At 42.2% G+C, this 23324-nt stretch overlaps 1 protein-coding gene across 2 annotated transcripts in view; it reads right to left on the bottom strand.

The window, feature by feature from the left end:
* Positions 1–429: 429 nt before the first annotated feature.
* The window catches only part of CARNMT1 (carnosine N-methyltransferase 1), a 51878-nt gene continuing 28983 nt past the window's right edge, over positions 430–23324 (bottom strand). The window contains exons 6-8 of one of the 2 annotated variants that reach the window (XM_059143578.1): positions 22247–22360; positions 15028–15131; positions 11704–14357 (exon numbers count right to left, since the gene is read on the bottom strand). In XM_059143578.1, the coding sequence (XP_058999561.1) occupies positions 14256–14357; positions 15028–15131; positions 22247–22360 (320 nt within the window). In that variant the 3' untranslated portion in view covers positions 11704–14255. Of the gene's footprint in view, positions 3612–11703; positions 14358–15027; positions 15132–22246; positions 22361–23324 lie in introns of those variants that run through there. The other variant, XM_059143577.1, reaches the window with a different exon arrangement.

Raw genomic sequence — 23324 nt, 5'->3', positions numbered from 1 at the left:
AGACAGAGAGGCAGGCAGAGAGAGAGAGAAGCAGGCTCCCTGCCGAGCAGAGAGCCCGATTTGGGGCTCAATCCCAGGACCCTGAGATCATGACCTGAGCCGAAGGCAGAGGCTTAACCCACTGAGGCACCCAGGTGCCCCCGTTTCTATATTTTAATTGGAATGTTTAGTGCCTTAACAGTTGATAGATATTATTGAGATGACTGGATTTAGGTCTAGTCTTCTACTATTTATTTTCTGTCTGTTCCTTTTCTTTTTTGACTTCGTACCCCCTTTCTAGACCTCTTTTGGATTAATTCAGAATTGCTTTGAATTTAATTTTAATTTAATCCATTAAATTAAATACCTGTTTGTATGAAATTTTCAGTGATTGCTCCAAGGATTGCAATACACATCTTTTTTTTTTTTTTTAGATTTTTATTCATTTATTTACTTGACAGAGAGAGAGAGAGGGATCACAAGTAGGCTGAGAGGCAGGCAGAGAGAGGGGCAGGGAAGCAGGCTCCCCTGCCGAGCAGGGAGCCGGATGTGAGGCTTGATCCCAGGACTCCGAGATCATGACCTGAGCCAAAGGCAGAGGCCTAACCACTGAGCCACCCAGGTGCCCCTGCAATACACATCTTTAACTTTCCACAGCTGACTTCAAGTTAACACTGTGCCACTTCATGTAAAGCAGAAACCTTGCAGCCCCTCACTCCCACCCTCACCCCCCATCCAGGGGCACTTTTATATGGACCCAACGGGATTTTCTTCCTGTCCGATAATTTTGTCTAAGCAACTCTCTGATTTCTTTCCCCAGCACTTCTTATGGATAATGACTCAGAACTCATCCTTACTAATAGCAAAGCAACAAAGAAGGAAACTTTTCACGTCTTCGTGGTAAAGAAGGGATGCGCACTCACTAACGTTCTGCTTATCTTGAAATTTGCCTGTTTCAGACTGATTAAAGCCCTACAGCATTTAGGGTGGGGAAGTGGTTTAAAAACTTTTTTTTAGCAACTATGTACTTGCCAGACGTTTTCCATATCTCATTTAATCCTCGGAACTCCATGGCAGGTATTACTGCAATTTTTTTAAAAAAAGATTTTATTTATTTATTTGACAGAGATCACAAGTAGGCAGAGAGGCAGGCGGGGGGATGGGGAGCAGGCTCCCCGCTGAGCAGAGAGCCTGATGTGGGGCTCAATCCCAGGACCCTGGGATCATGACCCCAGCCGAAGGCAGAGGCTTTAACCCACTGAGCCACCCAGGTGCCCCATATTACTGCAAATTTAATAGATAAACCTCACCCCAGAGCACGAGACCCTTTCCAACTTCTCAATGAATCCAGCCCTGACCACCCTATTTAAATTTTCAACTCACTCAGCACTTCCCAGGACTCTTGAGATTCACGTTGCCTGATTTATTTGTTTGTTACTTTGTTTGTTTGTTTGCCTATAGCACATATCACCTTCCAATCTATTACAGGACTCAACTTACTTATTATTCTTACTGTGCCCTTCTCTAGGAAGTAAGCTCCTTTAGGGTAGGGTTCTTCATTTTTTTTTTTTTTCTTTCTTCACTTGTAATATACTCGAGCACCTAGAACAGTGCCTGACATATATCAGGTGCTCGGTACCTGTTTGTTGAATGAATGACTGTTCGTTGTTTTCGCTTGGATGTTTCACAGGCATCTCCTCGTCCAATCTTGTGTCCCCGCCATATCCCGTCATTTATCCAACCAGGTACTCATATCAGAAGTATAACTGGACCATGGAAAATTCTAGAGTTAACACAGTAAACAAACAAAAATCCATTTCGTGACTCCCCAAGTGAAGCTTATATTGAGGGAGATAGACAGGAAACAAGTACATCTGTCAGGTGCTGAAGAAGAACAGAGTAAGGATGGGTGAGGTTACCTTAGGTGGTCAAGAAGGGTTTTTCTCGGATAAGGAGACTTTTGAGCAGGGACCTGAGGAAAATCAGGGGTGAGTTGAGCATTTATGGTGACTGATTGTAGGTGGAGATAATGAGTGCAGATGTGCTAAAGTAAGAGCACATCTGGCTTGAGCTTGGGACAGCAGAAAAGCCAGTGTGGCCTTTTTTCCCATAGTGTTTTGGCTAGTTTCTATTGCTGTGATTTGAAGTTCACAAACCTTTTCTTTTCTCACACCTTTTCTGCTGTTAATCTCAAAGGCTGTATTTTTTATCCCAGACAATGTGCTTACTATCTCCAGAAGTTCAGTGTAAGTCTTCTGTGCATCTCTGTGTAGCTTTCTGAACATACGGAACAGTTATACTCATGTTTTAATGTCCTTCTCTCCTAATTCTAACATCTTTATTGGTTCTGGGTTGGTTCCCATTGATTAATCTCTAAGGATGTTTTGTTCTGTGTCTGCATACATGGCAGTTTTTTATTGGAGACCAGGTATTCCAGGTTTACTTTGTTGGTCCTTCTTGGTCTGGCCTTGGGAGATCACTTCACACACATGCCTTCATCAGTACTCCGTAAATCCGTGTTCGGAGTTGGGAGGGGGCTCTGCTCTGATCTCCAGAGTGCTCTCTGTGTCGAATTCCCTCCTCTCAGGTTCTCTGTCCTGCAGACTCTAGCTGCCTTGGTTTCCCCGGTCCCCAGACGGTCAACAACACATCACATCCTCAGTTCAGGCATACTGCCAGGCTTGGCAGGAAATGCCTTTTACTTTGACTTCAAGGTTACATTGTTGTATAACTTTTAACTTTGAGATATGACTGCTTCCTTGTCTGTTGTAGGAAATTGTATTTATTCATTATATATAAGTATATTATATGCTGTGTATTAATATATATAATATACAAAAGGAAATTCATCAACCTTGTAATGTTCAGACCATTGACTATGACATACCTGACTTATTCTGTAAGAACTCAACCAGTATAAAGAAAATTGTGGGGGCGCCTGGGTGGCTCAGTGGGTTAAAGCCTCTGCCTTCAGCGCAGGTCATGATCCCAGGGTCCTGGGATTGAGCCCCACATCAGGATCTCTGCTTAGCAGGGAGCTTGTTTGCTCCTCTCTCTCTGCCTGCCTCTCTGCCTGCTTGTGATCTGTCAAATAAATAAAATCTTAAAAAAAAAAATTGTGTAAATTTCCTTGCAGACTGGAAAAATACCAGTTTTCCTCTTTGTACTAATTAAGGTACAAGTAAATGGTGATTATAGCAGGAACACTTGAAATATGTAATACAGATTCTTGATCATATCTGCATGTGTATTTGATAAGTTCTTTTCTTCTTTTAGGTCTCAGCTCAAATAATCATTTCTTTAGGAAAGTCTTCTCTTAAGTCAGCATCTCCCTACTGCTCAGAGTACCCTGTACGTGTCCCTTATGACCGTGACCTCAGTTCTTACAATTAGTTAATTACTTGTTTTCATTGTTGTTTTGTAATTACTTGTTTGACACCTTTCCTCTGCTATGTAAGCTCTGGTGGGAAAAACAATAACTTCTGACCTTTGATCAAGCCTTATTCCTGACACAATGCAGATTCTCAGTGTTTGTGGGGTGAAGGAAAAAGTGAAGACCACACAGTAATTGTTGAAGCTGGGATACTGACCAGGTCTGTGTTCCTGCACTTGGTTTCTTCCTTCCCAGGTGTCTGTGATAGTGAAGAGCAAAACAAACAAACAAAAAAACCAAAGATTTTAATGTAGTTTTCAACATCAGCTTGGCCACCATTAAAATATTTAATAATGGGTTGTGTTAGTGAAGATATTGAGAAACAGATACTTTGTTTTAAATGTAACCTTTTAAGAGAGCCATCTGACAAATCTATGAAAATTTTAAAATGCACTGCTCACCCTCAGGAATTTACACCAGAAGTATGAATGTGTCCGCTGAGAATGGACACAAAGCAGTATGTACTGGGACTACTCATTGTAATATAAAGCTGAATAGCAAAAGGTTGAAAACAATCTAAATGTTACTTGTTAGCACTGTGTGTCTGTGTGTATGTATTATACAAACAGACATGCAGATTTTATTAAAGGAATTTACGTGTATGGATATAGAACAATTGGTAAACCGTATTTAGTCAAAAAAGTAAGGTCTGCATGTATATACACATATTTACATGTACATTTTTTTGGTATTGCATTGTCTGGGTTGCAAATATCTTTACTATAGGCCAACACTTAGTCTCTGCCTTCTGTTATCTTCTGTTGGGAGCAATTTCCCTTGTTTTTTTGCATTTCAGCGTATTTTGCAAGCGGAGGTACTGGCTAACTTTATTCTAGATTATCTTTTCAAGGATATATGTACAGTGAATATGCTTGGAAGACAGAGACTGTCTCCTGGAACAAAGGGTAGGTTTATTTACCATCTAGCATAGTATCTTCTCCTACTGCAAAGTCAGTCACACTTACTGCTTGCCCATCGTGAGAGAATCAGATTTCCAAAGCTCAAGATCTTTCTGTAATACAACCCAATGCTTGTGCCAAGTGTCACCTAGCACTGTCTTGTGTCATTCTGTGAGATTTGGGTCTCAGGGTACTGGGCAAAATTAATACTTGGGCTAATGCTATTGCTGTGAGTTATCAAGTCTCCTTTGACTTTGATGTAGGAGTTTGTGTCAAAAGTGGCTGTTTTATAAGCTAAGAAATCTGCAGAAATTTTTCCATTTTGGCAGTTGTGGATTAGCAACTCAGATTGGAATATTCGGGAGTCTCTTACACAGAGGATGTTTGCACTTCTCTAAGATTTTTTTTCATGGCCTTCCATTGCTCAAGACAAAGACTTGGGGTAAAGCAGAGACTGGAAGGGACAGACATTGTTTCTTTTTAGGGAGCAGTGGAACCTTTAAACCCCCTCTGCCTTAGGGAGGAGGTAGGAAAACCTCTTATCCCCAGGACAATGGTAAGGATCCTTAGAGGAAAAATAAAGGAAATTCTTGCTCAAAACCAACTACAAATACATGGAGAAGAGGATGGGAATGCTGAGAAAACCCCACCTATGAGGCCTATGTGATAGAGGCTGCCTAAGACTGGGGCTACTCTAAGACGACAAGAATTCCCATTTTCACACCATGAACCTAGCACAGACTCACAAGGAATGGTAGTCTACCCCTGCGGTAGAGGGAGGAGCACGTAGCAAGAATTCCTCTGTGGCACAGGCATGCAGACACAGCTGAATGCTGGAGAGGGTGCAACAACACTGGGAAAAACCATCTGACATCCTGTCCTCTACTCTAAGCACAAGGGAAAAACAAGTTATTGCCAGCAGAGGTTGAAGCCAGTGATGCACTGCTTGCTGATAAAATGCAAACCCAACTCAACTTCTTGCAAGATTGACTCAGCCTACCATACCAGCCTATCAGGCACATATTTATACCTGGCCATAAATACGGTTTATGTCAGCTTGGTTTTTGTTGCTTTTCTACACAACAAATCGAATTCAATACCGGAACACTCAGGAAAAAAGCAACAGGAGGAAACAAACAAAACGTGAAGAAATGAAGCAATTAATAGAACTAGACTCAGAGCTAAGCAGGATATTGGGGTTATAAGTCTTTATCAACCAAGCTCCTGTAACATATTAAAGGATATAGTGGAAATGGTGAACAACATGCATTGACACACAGGGAATGTCAGCAGAGAGTTGGAAATTATAAATTATTGGGGGCACCTGGGGAGCTCAGTGGGTTGGGCCTCTGCCTTCGGCTCAGGTTGTGGTCTCAGGGTCCTGGGATGGAGCCCTGCATCAAGCTCTCTGCTTGGCAGGGAGCATGCTTCCCCTCTCTCTCTGCCTGCCTCTCTGCCTACTTATGATCTCTTTTTATGTCAAATAAATAAAATCTTTTTAAAAAATTATAAATTATTTATATAATCTTAATTATATAATTATAAGTTTAAGTGGAAATGCTTGAAGTAAAAAGCCTAACAGATAAAAATTCTTAACAGGCTCATTATTAGAATGGAACATTCAAGGAAAGATTCAAGGAACGTGAAGATAAGGAAACATAAAGAGGAAACATAAAGAAGAAAATAAAAAGTATAAACTAAATAAAAATAAAAAACAAACACCTCAACAGAGCATCCAGGAATTGTGGGACAAGAACAAGACATCTAATGTACATCCAACAGAAGTCCCAGAAAAGGGAGTAGGGCAGAAGGAATAATTGAAGAGATAAGATTTTTCAGAAATAGTAACATCGACCACACAGGTATAACAGGGTAAATTGCAAAAGCAAACCAAAACACACATGCATAGACAATCCAACTGCTGAAAACTGAAAGCAGCCAGTTTAAAGAGAAACCCACTCAGAGAGACAAAAATAAGAATGACAGCAGCATACTCATCTCAACAATGGTGGTCTATAAAGAATAAAGGTCAACCCGGAATTCTGTATTCAGCAAATCTTTTACAAAATAAAACTTGAGATAAAGGATTTTTCAGACAAAATCTTAGAGAATGCATTGCCAGCAGACCTGCAATGAGAAATGTTAAGGGAAATTTTTCAGGTGCAAGTATGTCTAACAAATGGAAACTTGGATGCACACGAGGAAGTGAAGAGTGTTTTGTCACAAATTACCCCCAAACTCTGTGGCTTACAATAAACCTGACCCATTTTCTCCACCCGTGGGTCAGGAATTCAACATCAACTTAGCTGGGTCATTTAGGGTTGCTGACCAGAGTTGCTCACCTGGTTGCAGTCAAGATGTTGGTTGGGGCTTCATCCGAAGTCTTGACTGGAGCTGGGGGACCCACTTTCAAGCTCATTCTACACATGCAACTGTTTGGAGAAGGCCTTCTTTCTTCACCACGTGGAACTCTCCATGGGGTTATTTGAAATGTCCTCATGACATTGTCTCCCTTAATGCCAAGTGATCCAACTGAAGAATGGAAGTCCTTCATGACTTGCAAAAATTTTTACATTCTTGGCAGTTGTGGGTTACCATTCTCAGTTTGGAAAAGTCTCAGACACAGGGGATGTTTTCACTCACAAGATTTGTTTTTTCTCATGGCCTTCCATTGGGTGATCAAGAGAAAGACTTGGAGCAGGTCAGGAGGCCAGGCCTCCTGGCTTACGATATGATATCCAGGATAGCTGCTGCGGGGGGCTCATGTAAGTCACACGTTTCTACCTCTGTCTCTTCATTAGAAGTGAGACACTGCAGCCCACACTTCAGGAGGGAGAGGAATGAGGCTATACCGAAGGGAGAAGTTATCAAGGGAATCTGTAGAGGGGCACCTGGGTGGCTCAATGGGTTAAAGCCTTTGCCTTCAGCTCGGGTCATGATCTCAGGGTCCTGGGATCAAGTACCGCATCGCATCAGGCTGTCTGCTCAGTGGGGAGCCTGCTTCCCTCTCTCTCTCTCTCTCTCTGCCTACTTGTGATCTCGGTCTCTGTCAAATAAATAAAATCTTAAAAAAGAGAGAGAGAGAATCTGTAGAGAGATCTTTAAAGCAGCACACACCAGAAACTATAAAAATGAAGATGAGTAAAAAATATATTTCTGTTTTTATTGCTACAAAAGAATTCAGTTAAAGCATAAATAGTAACCATGTATTCTGGGGTTTATTATGCACATTAAAGTAAAATGTGTGACAACAGCATGAATGCTGGAAGAAAGGAATTGGAAGTATATTGTAGGAGTGGTAATACAACTATATAATCAGTGGTATAATACTTTGAAGGTGGACTGTGAATAACAATGTATATTTTCCTAAGGAAAGCACTGAAACTTCTTTTTGTAAAGAGCTGTAACTCATAAGCCAGTAGTGGAGATGAAATCAACAAAATAAGCCCAGGAATAAATGAGAAAGGAGAAAAAAAGAGGAAATGGAACAAGTAGAAAACTAGCAAAATGGTAGGTTTAAATTCACCCATGTCAATAATTACTTTAAAGTGTAAACGGTTTAAATACCCAATTACAAGACAACAAAACATAAAGACAATCAGAATGAATAAAAAGGCAAGACCTAGGTACATACTATCAATAAGAAACCCAATTTAGAAATAAATCGGAAAGTTGAAAAGTAGGATTTTTTGATAAGAGCTTGCAAAAACTGGCATGCTTCAAGGTCTATAGTTCAGTAACAGAATCACACCAATGTCCATGGCATGGTTTTGATTACTGTCTTATAGTTACGTGAAATGTTACTTTGGGGTGAAAGCTGGAGGGCACACAGGAACCCTCTACTTTTGTGTAACTTCTCCTGTCTTCTGGCAGCATGCATGAAACGAATAGGCTAAGTCACTCACTCGTCAAAAGGGTTAAGACCAAGCCCCAGACTCCACAGTTTTGCTGACAAGTCTGGGATGCTGACAGACTTGGCATTCCAGATTCGGAAGGACAAGGTCCTACAGGCCAGTTCAGGAATATGAGAAATCCTAGGATACGGCAGCAGATGCTCTTACCTACATGGTTAATATGGCCTAAAGTAATGAGGCCCTTGTGTTCTGTAGTGATGAACAGCTACAGGTGGGTTGGAGATAAGTCACCCAAATGACACCCACATTTGCTCACTCTTCCCCGCAGGAAGAGATAGGGATATTATCACCATAGAGCAGCAAGCCCTGTGGCCCCAGCCAGAGGCAATAAGGCTGCATCTGCTGACACAGTCCTCAACTGAGATTAAAGTCAGCAATGAGCAATCTGCTATTCAATACAGAGGACCTGAAAACAGCCGTTTGGTTGAACTGAATGTAGGTGGCCCCTCGAAGGTGGGGAAGAAGGCTTGCCTATCAGTGCAAAGTCTTGCCACAGCCAAACGTGGCTGGCAGTGAAGCTGGGGCTCTGGGTGCCGGGATGGCCAAAGCTAGAAGACTGGACTGGACAGCACAGTGGCATGTGCTCGAGCACCAAGTAAAGGGCCCTAGGAGCTGGGCATGCATTGGATGCTGGAAGCACACGGGGGAGGAAGCAGCAGTCTGCTCGGACATTAACTCTGGAGTCAGGTCAATGGAGAAAATCAGGCTTCCCTCCCACCATTTCCTCCCACTGTCTCCGTGGACTTGCCTCCCAGCTGGAGGCAACTTGGTCTCCTGGCTGCTGTGCTGTAGCCCGTAATGCACGTGTTAAACTTCTTGGTTCTGTGATCCTATAGGGGAAAAAGACACTTGAATTGAACTGATAGTATGGACAGGGCTTGTGATGGGAAGGAAGGTGTGAAAAATTGTTAGCGGCTCATCTGAGCCAGGGAGAGCTGGTGGCTAACCAGGTGAATACAAGAAGCCAAGACGAAACTCACAGTCAAACCACAGGGAGCTTCTGCTCCATTTTCATCCCGGGACAGCACACCAGTCAGGGTTCAGCGGGGTCTGCACAGACACAGTAGTAGTTTCATTGCTAAAGGAAGTCCAGACAGGCTCCTGCAAGCTTGCAGACCTGGAGGGTGGGGTGGAAGAGGAGGAGGACCTAGGAGTGGGTCAAGTACTGAATGGGAGTATAGAGATGTGGTTTCCAAGTCTTCCCCTTGCCCTCCTCCTATTAGCAGGTGTCAGCAGAGGCCCCCCGAGGAAGGCTCATCCCAAAGCTGCTGACAGGCACTGGGCCAGGGCTGCCGCTGTGCATAGGAGCCTGCATTTTTGACTGCAAGTCCCACTAGAGACTGCAGCGTAGCAAGTCTGGTCCAGCGAGGCCAGCTTTGTTCCATGAACCTGCCAGGTTAAGCCTTTGTAATGACCTACGTTCAGGCCTAAAAAAAAGGAAAAAAGAAAAATCGCAGTTGTTTTTCCTAAGTAGTCAGACACCTCAAAAATAACCTCTCACTGAGGCCCTTTGGGCCAATTCAGTACATGTATCATGGATCTGATGTATTATTTGCCTGCACATTTCCTTCCACTTAAGGGTCACGGTCAAGGGCTGTTTCTTCCTGGGTGGTCCAGCAGAAATTATACTGAACTCCAGAAGAGAGAACCCACAGCTTCAAAGACTTACTGGCTGCCTAAATTCTCACAGGCATAGCCAAGTACTACAACAGAATCAAATGCCAATCACCAAAGACACCTTTGTACAAAAGAAGGAAGTTATTAATCTGCTCCTAAGCTTTTGAGACTGAATGATGCCTCGTTGGGTTTGACGTTCTCATTTGGAGGTGAGCCAGTTTGGACCTGATGACTACCAAGGTGAAAAGGACCCAACAAGCCTTCCAAGTCAAAACAAATAGCATATTCAAGGGTGTAGCTGGCCATGAGAATAGGGCAATGGTGCTTTGAGAAAAGAGCAGCTATTCCTTTGGAGGTAAACTTAATGCCCCACTCTGACACCTAAGGCAAAGTCGTTGGTTCAATGGGCCTCTTGACTCACAGACATTAGCTGAACTCCTGGGCCTAGATCCCTGGTTGGCTACGTTGAAACCTAGCAGGGTCCAATGGGCTGTAGTCACTCAGGCATCAGTCACTCAGGCAGCCGGGTAAATCCAGAAGCAGGCCCTTGTTATCAGTAGCTAGAACTCAAAGCAGTGCTCTGAGACTGGCCAGCCCTCCCACTGATGGAGCTCGACACAGGTTTATGAACTTTTGGATGGTTGCCAATGACTTGTCTGGTATACCAGCTGAAAACCTAGACTGGCAGATTAAAGATACCTCTCGAGGGGCACCTGGGTGGCTCAGCGGGTTAAGCCACTGCCTTCGGCTCAGGTCATGATCTCAGGGCTCCTGCCCTGAGGGAGCCTGCTTCCTCCTCTCTCTCTCTGCCTGCCTCTCTGCCTACTTGTGATCTCTCTCTGGCAAATAAATAAATAAAATCTATAAAAAAAAAAAAAAGATACCTCTCTTTGGACATTACACTTAAATAAATTGTTCAACTTCTGTAAGTTAAAAAAATGAATATTAAAATTATATACTTTTTCCTGTCATACTGCCAAAAATGACAAGTTTAGCAAAACCTAGTACTGGCCAGAAAATGGATGCAAAGCTATTCCAAAACACTATTGGTGGCATGGAAAATGTTCACCATTTTGAAAGGCAAGTTGACTGAAAATGCACATGATTTTGGCTGGATGGATGATTCTGCTTCTGTGTATCCAAGAGAAATAATCCAACTCTCTAAGAGGCAGGTACTAGCATGTTTCTACAAGTGAGATTAACCCTCCATTAAGTTTTGCCTATGCCTTCTCTCCCGTTACCTACCATTTTAATTTCTTTACAATTCCCAGCAAACTTTAATATTCAAGAATCGATACATACATACCTGTCATCTTTGAATCCCCCCAGGATTCCACTGAATTTTTTTTTTTCACCGTAACATTAATGTCTTGGGACTTATCTTCATCTTTTTCTATCACTATACAGCAGTCAACACAGAGTGAAATTACATTGTCTATCTACCAGGTGCTTTCACATAGGATACCACACACAGCAGCACATGACCGCCTTAAACCCTCTGAAGTAAGTGGTATCAATCCTCTTACAGATGAGGCAACACACTTAGAGCATCTTGCCTGAGATGGCAAACAACAGTTCAGGGGAACAAACCCAGAGTAAGCACCAAGTCCATCGGTTCTGCTACTAATGGCTGGTCCTGGAACTCTCTTGTACTGGTGTCCTTTAGAATTATTTTCTGTTATTTAACAAAACCAAAGACCAAGATTAAATAGTATTAAGGCCTAACATACTCAAAGACCAAGTACTCTTATTATTGACTGTCTAGAAGCATATAAGAATAAGCTCATCTAAGGATTAAGAATTCAAATTCCCACATCTACAGTTACTACTGACTTAGATGGAAACAACCAAGCAAATACTGTTTCGTAGCAATTGGCAGACTTTAATATTCAAGAAAAATTAAGTCCATCATACACATTAAAAATATAGGAAATTTCATGCAGACATGAAGCTTCCAATTCAGCCTTTGTGGCAACTTTTAGAATGAGAATTACATATAAATACAGTACATTTTACAGTTCCCAAACTTCATAATTTTATACTGTGATTTATACAGCTTCTCTTTATATTTTACATTTCCCATCTTGCTCACTTGATTAAAATACCCTAACCTGCACCGCTTCAGAATATGGAAAAAAGGGGGGGAAGCAAGCACAATGACCTATCTCCTCCTGCTTTATGAAAATGAAAACATTTGTATATCGAGCTAATATAAGGAATTAGAACAAAAAATTTTAAGGCTTACATACTTTAGTAGCTAGGACTACACATAACAAATAGAAAATTAAATCCTCCAGTGACATTTCTATTATTGACTGATACCACAATTTTCAAGTTTCGAATATATTAACTACAAAAGCAATGAGAAAAAAAGTGATGCAGATTTATGTAGAATATTTGAAAAACAGTAGTCATGATAGGAGAAGTTAAAAACAAATGAAATAACTGATTTCAGAATTAACGAAAAGCTAAGCTGTAATTTAGAAATGTAAGTAATATTATTAAAGAGTAAAACCTGATAGCCAAAATTTTAAGTAATAAAGCCGAGTCCTTGCTACCAATATATTTTTGCCTCTATGAGAAAAAACAAGATCATTTGTTCTGATACAAGTAAAAAAGTGAATACCAGTCAGTGAATAAAAAGCTTTTCTATATTACTCAAAAACAGCCTGCATTCCTTTCATTTCAGTGGATTTTTTAAATACTTAGGATCCTTTTAAACTTTTCTTTTTTTCTGAAACAAACAAAAACAAATTTGGATTTTCCCCCCTACCAATTAATTGAAAATTCATTCACATGGTAGTTAATGAAAATTCTAATAACTGAACGTCTGCCAAGTATTGGGGGTAGAGGGAGACACAAAAAAGAGAAATAGTTTTGGGGATTTTTTTTTTAAACTCAAGAGGCTAAAGCCTCCAGAATTTAGCAAGTCAAATAAACTTCACAGAGCCCTTTACTGCATAACAGGAGCAAAGGCCACAAGAACTCCCTCACTGGCCACGGAAAAGCTCCTACTAATAAGATGCCAAATTGCGTGGACTCTCCCAACCTAACAAAAAAGGCCTAAAGATTCACGAGTAAGTTTTCCTATTAGAACATGACATTAATCCTACAGCACATTATTGAGATTAAGTCTATCTAATTCAAATTGCCACAGAGGTCATTTAATGCCATCATCAACACCTGTGAAAATATCCAACAAGAGTACTTCCTTTTCCCAAGAAAAGGTTACAAATCAGTCATCTCTGCTTTCCAAGCTACTAGAAACAAAATAATAAACATAAAAAATATATATAAAGGAAAACTCCCTCCAATAGAAAAGATCTGCTAGAGGTAGAAATGTAAAGCAGCATATACTGTTTCAACTCCAGCTATCAGGGAACAAAAGTGGTGTTGATCTAAAATTACATGAATGGCTGCTGCTTACAATACTGAAGACACAGACCACGGGCAGTAAGTTATCCCTGAATTTCATATTCAGAATTTCCCCACGGTAATACCATCATGACAGTTTATTGGGAAAAAAAAAAAAAGTGCTTGCTTTTGTGATCCAGGTAATTTAAAGAAAAGACATTATTGTAAACATTCACTGACAAACTGTATTCACTTCTAGTTTAAAATCATACATTTCAAATGGGAGATTTTATTATTTCCCCATTTTCTGAGCAGTACCTTGAATAAAGGCTTGTGCCTCACGAAAGTGTGTTCAGATCTCATACATTTCAGAGTGATTCATGATGAGTATGCTTTCAAATAATGTTCAGGTTAGTATGCCCCAAAGACTCTCAGTTACTTGAATGCTTAAATGCATTTTACTGGCCTGTGATCTTATTAAATTCAGCATTTCATAAAAATGAAATGGTTGATGCTTCTCTAAATTCAGCTGAGCTAGAAAAAAAATAATTTGAGTGATTAAAAGGACACACACACATTTTATGAATGGACTGCTTAGGTCCAAAGCAAACGGAAGTCCCAATTCCAGATGCTGAATGTGACAGAGGATCCTCAGACTCTTCTAAAAATAATATGTGCAATGCACACAAAACAAAGATTTGGGGGGACTTCGATACTAGTAGTCATTAATATGGCAGACTTGCAACAGACAGCTTCATGAAGACCACTGGAGATAAAGTTTTCTCTACTGAAAGACAATTCTGGGCTTCAGGGAAAATGTATACTTGAAGACATTTCCTCCATTTTTACTTCTGTAGTACAAATATGCATGGCATAGTATATTTCTGAAAAAGCAATAGACGTATTAAGAAAATAGACGCTATTTCTAAATTTTGTTAGGAATAAGAAGGCACCACTGATTTGAGGTTGTGTCCTGTCATTGGGAGAGTTGATTTTGAGTTGTTTATTTCAGGATTTGCTCTTATCAAACTCTTTTCCTGCTGATACCACTTGAGAATGTTACTGCGGTTTACGGACCACAAACAAGACACATTCATAGTAGTATTTCATCATGGAGAGATCATTCACAGTATATGTTGACAAGACAGATTCTTTTTCCACCTGGAATGCAAACGATAATCCTAATGATGACGATGACCATGAGGATAATACAAACAGTACTTGTGACAGGTACCACTGCAAACGTACTCTATTGACTTCTCACATACACATACCCCCTTAAGACTGGCATTATTAGCAATCGCACTTTACAAAGAACAGATTGCTCATGGTCACACCAGTAATAAGACTGGAGCTCTCCATGACTCTGTTACATTGCTTCTCTTCATTTTTAAGAACAAATCTGTTGTTTATTTTTTTAATGAATGAAATGCTTTTAAATAAACATACAACTAAAACACAAATCCAAGTGTCATAAAACCTTCTAATCGCATGATTAAAAAGACCGAACACTACAGAAGTACACACAGTGAACGCTGTCACTGCCCTCCCCACTCCGTCTGCTCCTCCAGACGCTCCTGGGTTTGGTATCTGCCCGGCTACCAGGGCCGACACTGTTGAGAACGGGAAGCTGCCATGTACTGAGAGCTGACTGATGACATCAGGGATTAGTTTTCCATTTACCCACACACTATGCCAAAGCCTAATAATTCTAAAAGCCAACTATTATTTTCACTTTGTGGATGAGAGAACAATTAAGAAGCCAAGTCAGGAACTGTCATGATATTCCCATTCCTAAGCGCGTAGGAAGCGAAACGCCGTCCACCCTTACCTCCACCTGGAATCCATACTGCAGAACCACATTTTTTATATCTTCATAGCTCAATTCTATGGAAAGTTCATTTGCCAAATTTTCAAAGTGGTAAAGTAGGGGACCTATGGTTTAAAGATATTATGAATGAATTACTTAAATATAAACAGGCACTAGTTGCTGTGGTAGAATGCCAAAATGAATTATAAGATGGGCAGTAGGTGAAACGAACAAAAAGGAGAACAGAACCTTTACATCTGCCAAGGGCATGTGTCCAAACCCCTGAAACTTTGGCCCATTTGAGTGCTGGGCCCACACTAGTGAGGAGGGAGTCCCTGTGGCATACCAGGGCTGCACTGTGATTCCCCACATAGGAGCCTTACACCTGTAACTCTGAGGTCACTGAGGGAGCACCTGGATCAGAGTCCCTAAATTCCGAAAGTATACTGTAATTGTAATTCCTTAAGTAAATGCACAACTGCAGCTGCAGACTGCGTATCATGTGAAAACAGAAGGGTCCTCAAGCCAGCCTAGGTCTAAGAGAGTGTGTGCACGTGGTGGGAAGTTATAGGCAAGGTTTCCTGGAAGGAAGATGTGACACCAGATCTGGCTCTTTAAGTGCACGACTCACATCTCAGCTCTAACACTCACTGATCGTGGGCCTGTGGACCCGTCCCCAGCTCCACAACACCCAGTACCCTTGGCACAGAGAAGGCATTCAGTCAGTGACAGCAACCACAGCTTTTTAAAATGACATTCCCCCTTTACTATTTTCTCATTCCATGTATCCAAGAACTATGATCCGACTCCAACCAGAGTCTCCAGGCTTTCAATCTCTCACGTTCTGCCCAGTCCGTCGTCAGCCTCGTCCAGGCCACACTATCATTCAATAGTTACTTTAGGACTAACCTAAACAATCTTCTCTTTTCCTTTCATTGGCATAACTGTAAGTCCAGTGCCCATCTCACGTCCCCTTCCCCTCATACAATGTGCTAATCACAGGATTTAAGAGTAACAACAGGACAGTTTCTCCTAAAAGGCTCATCACTCTGTGGAACATACTTACTAAGTGTTAAAACGTTTTTCTTCCTCTCCTCTTTTCTTACCCTATATAAACCACTAGGAAAAATGACTATGAATATGTATGTTAGTACTCTTTTCAGAAGAAAACAATGGTTCACCATCAAACTATTCTGTCAAGCTTAACTTCCTGTTAGTTTTATTAGGACTAGCAAAAATGACAGCAGCTACCATTTACTGAGCACTGCTGTGTCCTAGACCATCCCGATGCCTTTGAAGCCCTATTATAAACACGGAGAGCCTCAGAGAAGTCCGTCCGGCTCTAAAGTGTGTGATGTTCCTGCTCCATTATTTTAAGAGCCTCCAGCATTACTGTCTTCTTAGATCTAAACACCCCAGGGATTTTTTACATACTCAGGTCATATTGTACCTCTCTTCATGTTGTGTTCCACCTAGAGAGCTCCAACTCCCCAATGCAAGCTTTAGTCATGCTCCCAAACCTTGCTGAAAGCAAGTTTTAATATAATCCATCTAAATTTCCAGCTCTACTGCTCACTCTCTTAATATAGCCTACTTTAAAATTCATGTAATGTAGTATGGCTTTGCTCACTGATTATTTTTCATGTAATCCACACTTTTTAACTAGATTATAAGTTACATGAGTAAAGGCACACATCTTCAGTTTCTTGTGAGTCCACCACAATGCCCAGCAGAGCAGTGAATGTACAGTTACGCAGCTCTAATTTTACCACTCAAAGAGAACCATTATAGTTGACTATTTTTTACAGTCTATTACAGATGGTACTTCGACAAACATCTTTGTGCGTATTTCAGCCTTCTACAAGTACAATCAACCAAATGTTTCTACGTACTATTCTCTATTAAAAAGAACCAGGGATCCTTTGTAGGGGGGTAGGGTGGCTACTCTCGGGGCCCGGAAGAGAGAATACAAGAAGAGCCTGGAACAGTGGTGATGCCAGAAAGGAGGCGATGTCAAATGGACACAGGGGAAGGGGGCCCTACATGCCAAATCTGGGACAAGTTAACTTAAACCATTTATATCCCTAAGGTTCTAAAAATTCCAGTTAAGAGACAGAGACTGTTAGATTGGATAACAAAATGTAACTATGCTGTTCCTAAGATACATCTAAAACAAAGAGAAAGGGTTTAAAATACAGAAAAATATACAGTACACATTCACTAGAAGAAAGCTTGTAATAGCTACCTTGAAATGCCTACTTAAAGAAACATGGCTTGCAATTGTTCAAAACAAAAGAGCGGGCACTCAAACCTCAGCAAAAAATTGTACAGGCTGGGCAAGGAGCTGTTGCGGGGGCAGGTCGGGGCGGGGGCAGGGGGAGGGTGGTTACTGCCTGCTCATTTCCCAAAGCTGACTTAACCAATATCCTTCTTTTATGTCCTACATCTCATCCTTACTCTCTACTAGGTCATGCCTTCATAAATTTTATTCTTTCCCATTCATTTTTTCCAGTGAATTAAACTTCTGGTCTTTGCCTCAGCATGGACTGGAACTTGGTTCCCTAGTGATAGCGGTCCACAGGCCCCCATACGTAGATCTTCAACTTCTCTTTTTCCCCATATAGTCACTCATATTCCAGGATTATTCCAGATTCTCCATATAGCCGGTCATTTTCCAGGCTTACTACAGGTCAACTGGTTCACATTCGGTGTTTTGCAAAACTTATCCAGCTACCCCACCTGAAAAAAGGTTACATCTTGTTGTCTCCTGATGACCTTCTTGCCATTCTCTGTCATTGTTTTAGACCCTTTTTCTATTTTTACAACCACTGCAACAAGGTCTCAGTGTGTAAAGGAGATAATGTGTCAGTTATCTACCTTTTAAAGGAAACCTCCCATGTTTTAAAAAACATTCAGCTTTATGATGCTTTGGTACTTGCAAGATGATAGAAAATATACACACTGATCAAGCCTCCATTAAATCCCAAGAGCACAGAGTCCAGAGAGCTACTGGGAGGAACATTTGCAGGTGCTGGGAGAGTGGCAACCCCGGGACAGAGCATGGAAGCCCCACACCCCTTCCCAGATACTCTGCCCTACGCTCCTCTTCCATCTGGATGTTCCTCTGGATCTTTCACATCCTTTAATAAAATGGTCAACCTACATGTTTCGCTAAGTTCCGTGAGCCACTCTAGCAATCACACCTAAAGAGGGGCTCACTGGAACCTCCAATCTGCAGCCCATAGATCTACAGTTGGTCGGAAGCACAAGTGACAGTTTTGGACTAGGGGCTGAAGTTGTGGGAAATGGGGGAGAGGGTCCTGTGAGACTGACCCCTTCCCCTGTGGTATCTCACACTATCTCCAGGCAGACTGTATCAGGAGTTAAAGTGGGGGGCACCCAGCTGGTGTCACAGAGAACTCCTGTGGCGGGAAAACTTATATTTGGTAACCAGACATGTCAGAGTATGAGTGCTTTACTATATGAGGAATAAAGGAGACACCCGAGGAAGAAATACACAGTAGGGAAGAACTGGGTTTTTTCCCTTTCATAGGAAGGAAAAGACTACGAGTCTTTCTTTTTAGTACTTTAACCTGTTTATTCTTCCAGACGAAATTAGATTTCGTCTGCTAATTGCCTGCCCTCCCCTGCTGGGCTACAAATACACCAGCTCACACATATGCACTCCCACACACAGTTTTCACCATAAATTACACATACGTCTTTAAGGATCACCATGAAAAACTGAGGAACAGGATGCACAGGCACACTTCTACATTTTGCTAATAACAGACTTTCCCAAAGGACACATACAAACAGTTTCCTTAAAAAGCTCACTCTCACTAGCTATCCCTAACCTGAGGAATATTAGAGTACTTCAGATCCCCTTAAAGAGATTAAAAAAAAAAAAGATTTATTTATTCATTTATTTGACAGATCACAAGTAGGCAGAGAGGCAGGCAGAGAAGAGGAGGAAGCAGGCTCCCCGCTGAGCAGAGAGCCCGATGCAGGGCTCAATCCCAGGACCCTGGAATCATGACCCGAGCTGAAGGTAGAGACTTTAACCCAGTGAGCCACCCAGGTGCCCCTTAAAGAAATTTTTAAAATTACCACTTGTGATTTCATAGAACATAGACAACATCTTCACTGTAATTTAACTTCCAGTGTAGCTTCTTAGTATTCCACTATGGCTGACAGGGGCCGTTCTTATTTTCTATGAATGCGTTGACGATCTGGTCTTACATCACCACAGTTAGGGTGAAACTGTCCCCAGGGGTTGATGCACTCTCAGCTTACAGATAAAATTATTTTTTCAGGCCCACAGGACTGACGCCCAAACCATGGGAATGTTATGAATTTACTGACAGAAATGCCACTCTGTCCTGTCTCCCGGCAGCCAGCCTTCTGTGGCATCTTCACACTACGTCTCCTCCGCTTTCCAGCTTTGAAACAAGACACTCACACACACACCAGTCACTGAGGAGCCGCCGGGTGTCGGGCTCTGCGGGAGGCAAAGAGCCAGCGCCAGCTTCCGGCCCTCACGGAGCTCACGACTAGCAGAGGAAACAAAACATATCGGGGGCCACAGCGTGTCGTGTTAAATGCTCACAGACTGTGCGAGAACGGAAACGAGCAATACAACAAACGTGTCCTCCAGCGTGCAAGGATCAGCTCGGCTGAGTGTGAAAGCACCTAGGAAAGAGGCAACACGAGAGGAGAGGGAAGAGAGCGGCCTCTCCAGGGCAGGGGCGGCGTCTCTGCGCAGGGCCGGGGTGGGACGGAACAGAAATAACGAAGCTCAGACACGAGGACCACAAGGGCACTTGGCCCCATCCGGAAGAGTTCCGGGTATCTCGAAAGCTGGAACTGTATGTAGGGAGCGTGACAGGCCCAGATTCCCGTGTCGGGAGGATCCCCCTGGTGGCAGCATACGGAGGACTCAACGAGGCGCAGAAGACTGGAGACAACCTGACGGCGGGGGTCCCCCACCGGAGCCGCTGCAGTCACCGGGCAAGCAGCGACGAGGGCCCGAACTAAGGAAGGAGCCGAGCTGGAACAGTAGTTCTCGGCTGGGCGGATTCTGCACTCCCGTCCTCACACCTGAGGAGGTCCTGCTGCAGTGGAACCAGCAGGAGCCAGGGATGCCGCTCACCACCGCCCTGGCTGCAGGCAACCCTCCCTCTCCACAGCCTCCACACGAAGAACCATCCAGCCCCGAATGCCAATAGTGCCAGGGCTGAGGAACCCTGGCACAGAAGATTCAAGACCTACAGAGAAGTTTCAGGAGACGTGCCTCGTGCAGTGACCGCGTGCAGACGGCGAGGAAGAGGAGGGGTACAGGAGCGCGCACAGGCTTCTGCCTGGGGGCGTCGGCATCCACGATGGATCCGAAAAGACAAGCGGTTTTCCCGGATGTCGCAGTACCCCAGTTGGCACACAGTGGCTTGGACCAGAGATGCAGACTGGGAAATGAAAGAGCAGGAGGAGCTCCGCTGGGAGTCACGTGTCGTAAAGGACGAGGACGCGGCATGCAGAGTGAGAACGCTTTTCCCGACAGATGCCCACAGCACACCAGCAGTGAGGAAAAATCCACTCTGAGATAATCATCATTTTGTAACCTCAGCTTACACATGTGAAGAATTGGACTTGGAAAGTACTGACCTCCCGAATAACTAGGTTTTTTTTTTTTTCCGAATAACTACTTTTAAGGTCTATGCGTCTCCATTATTCCAATGCTCCGAATTGTTTCGGAACTCTGTGGTATGAAGAGTAGAAGCTCTCCGAACTGACCCCCCCACCCCGACCCAAGTGCCCTATTACCTCTGAAGCCTGAGACAGATCACAGTGCGGCCCAGCATGTCTGCTCTTATCAGTGTGCTTATGAGGAGCCAATTTTATTTGTTCGGAGCAGTTATAATTCCTATTATATAACTTAATAAAATATTAATAAACCAATTAAGATAAAAGCTCAAAGAGAAAAGTTTCTATGAAAGTTAATACTTTGGAAATATACAAAACCTTCCCCTACCTCAGTAACCAGAGTCAGAAACATTAATCACATAATTAACAAGAACTGTTAGACCCAGGATGTGCCTGCAGAACTAGCTGGTTAGGCATTCAAGCGGTTGGTTCTGGGCTGTGAGGCGGTCTCTGCCTTACATGTAAGCTCCGGGACCCCACTGCAAGTTACTTACAAGATCAGACTCTCCAACTACGAAACAGTAGAAATACCATTTCAACCTAGGGTTGTTCTGTGATTCAGTAAGGTGTTTGCTCACCCGCAGTGGTAATGCAGTTGACCTTGAACATCACAGGTTCAAACTACACAGGTCCACTTCTACATGTTTTGTTTTGTTGATAAACACAGCTTACTACTGTCAATGTATTTTCTCCTTCTTATGATTTTCTTAATAACATTCTTTTCTCTAGCTTACTTTAAGAATACACTATACAATATACACAGTATATAGATATGCACACAGTATATACAGTATATACTGTATATGAAAATATACAGTAGACTGTCTACCGTGTATATATATATATATGCCATATATATATATATATACAGTATATACTGTATGTGAAAATATACTGTAGACAGTCTACCGTAGTAGACAAAATACACGCTAATTGTTTATGTTATCAGTAGGCTTCTGGTCAACAGCAGGCTATCTGGCTATCTGTAGTTAAGTTTTTGGGGAGTCAAAAGTTATACACATATTTCTGATTGTGCAAGGGGTCAGCATCCCTAAGGCCCACGCTGTTCCAGGGTTGTTTCAATCATTCCCTGGGAAATTTTTAGAGAAATTTAAATAAGTGACTCCTTCGAAAGAGGACCTAAGGTTTGGGCTAACTTTCATATTACAGTTGCATTTTATAGCCACTCTCATTTGTCCCATGACATTCTAAACAGAAGTTTGAAAAGACCTACTTCTATCTTTGGTCTTAGTCCTAATGGCAAAATCTGTGGTGAAACCCAGCCATTAAAAATAGAGCACATGACAGAACCCAACAACAAGACTAGACCCATTCTGAAGGCCACGGACTCAAACCTGTTTGTTATCTCTTAGGGCTTGCACTGCTTTCAGAGGACTCCACACTAACTGGGATACAGTCTAAGGGAAATTATACAACATAACTATAACCTTTATGAATATTTGGTACCATAAAGTTACCAAACCAAGAACAAAGTACTCAGGTTCACATATAAGATTCTAATAAGCACTGAGGAACTTACCTAGATTTATCCAAATTCCTCCTGGCTTGAGTATTTTCCATATTGTGTCAATATAATCAATGACATTGTGAGCTGTGTCTATGAAGAAACAGGTAGCAATGCAGTCCCAGGTATCTATTCGAGGAAAACCACATTACTACATTCATTACGTTAGGTTGCCTTTTCTTTTAATTACTTCTACAAATGTTACCTCTTACGGATAATGAATATTTCACTTAACCAGAAGAATACAGAAGCTAAACTTGTCCAGTCAACACTGAAGTTAGGGTAACCCAACAATCATTTATGAGCTGCTTTGCAGTTCATGAAAGTTTTTACTAATAATTTGATAATCAACTTGGAAACCATTTTGATAATCTATATAACTAGGTATCTTTACCAAATGTACCTGTATGAGTTTTGTTTGTAAATCTACTCAATGTCTAGCCTTCGTTTCAAATGGGTTAAGATGAAATAATTGTCATTTCAGTTTTAAACTGATTTAAGCCACTGTTAACCACCAATTCTGGCAAGTTTCAGAAAGGCCATATGCCCTTGTTGCCAAGTGAGAAACAAACGGCATAAATATACTTAAACTACTCACCAGTACTTCCGATAATCACCAGTGGAACAGGGGAACGAGGCTGTCAGTGCCCCGTGGAGGCCGTGACTGGGCACAGGGACAGAGGTTGGATTCTACAAATCTCAGCGCCGTGAAGGCACTGATCCCACCGAGGATGACCTTCATCAACTGCTCCCCCAAGCCCTGCTGCAGAACAAGGTCACCTGTACTCGCCTAAGTGATGTCTTCCATTATGTCACCCCTCTCTTGAGAACTCGCTCTCTGGCCTATCCCCAGGACCTAACATTTTCCATCTCTCTCTTTCTACCTTTGGAATACGGGTTTTCAATGTCAGAGTTCAGGGAAAAATAAATAAAAGCTTGACTATCTCATTACTCCCCTGCTCAAGTCCCTCCAATGGCTTCCCACTTCTCTGAGTACAAAGTCAGCCTCACCAAATCCTCCCCGATCTGATCTCCCACTGCGCCACTGCTCATTTCACCCCAGCCAAAGTGGCCTCTTGCTTTTCCTTCAGCA

This window comes from Mustela lutreola, chromosome 12 (genome assembly GCF_030435805.1).
Source record: "Mustela lutreola isolate mMusLut2 chromosome 12, mMusLut2.pri, whole genome shotgun sequence".
NCBI lineage: Eukaryota > Metazoa > Chordata > Mammalia > Carnivora > Mustelidae > Mustela > Mustela lutreola.
This window is presented reverse-complemented; position numbering and strand designations above follow the sequence as displayed.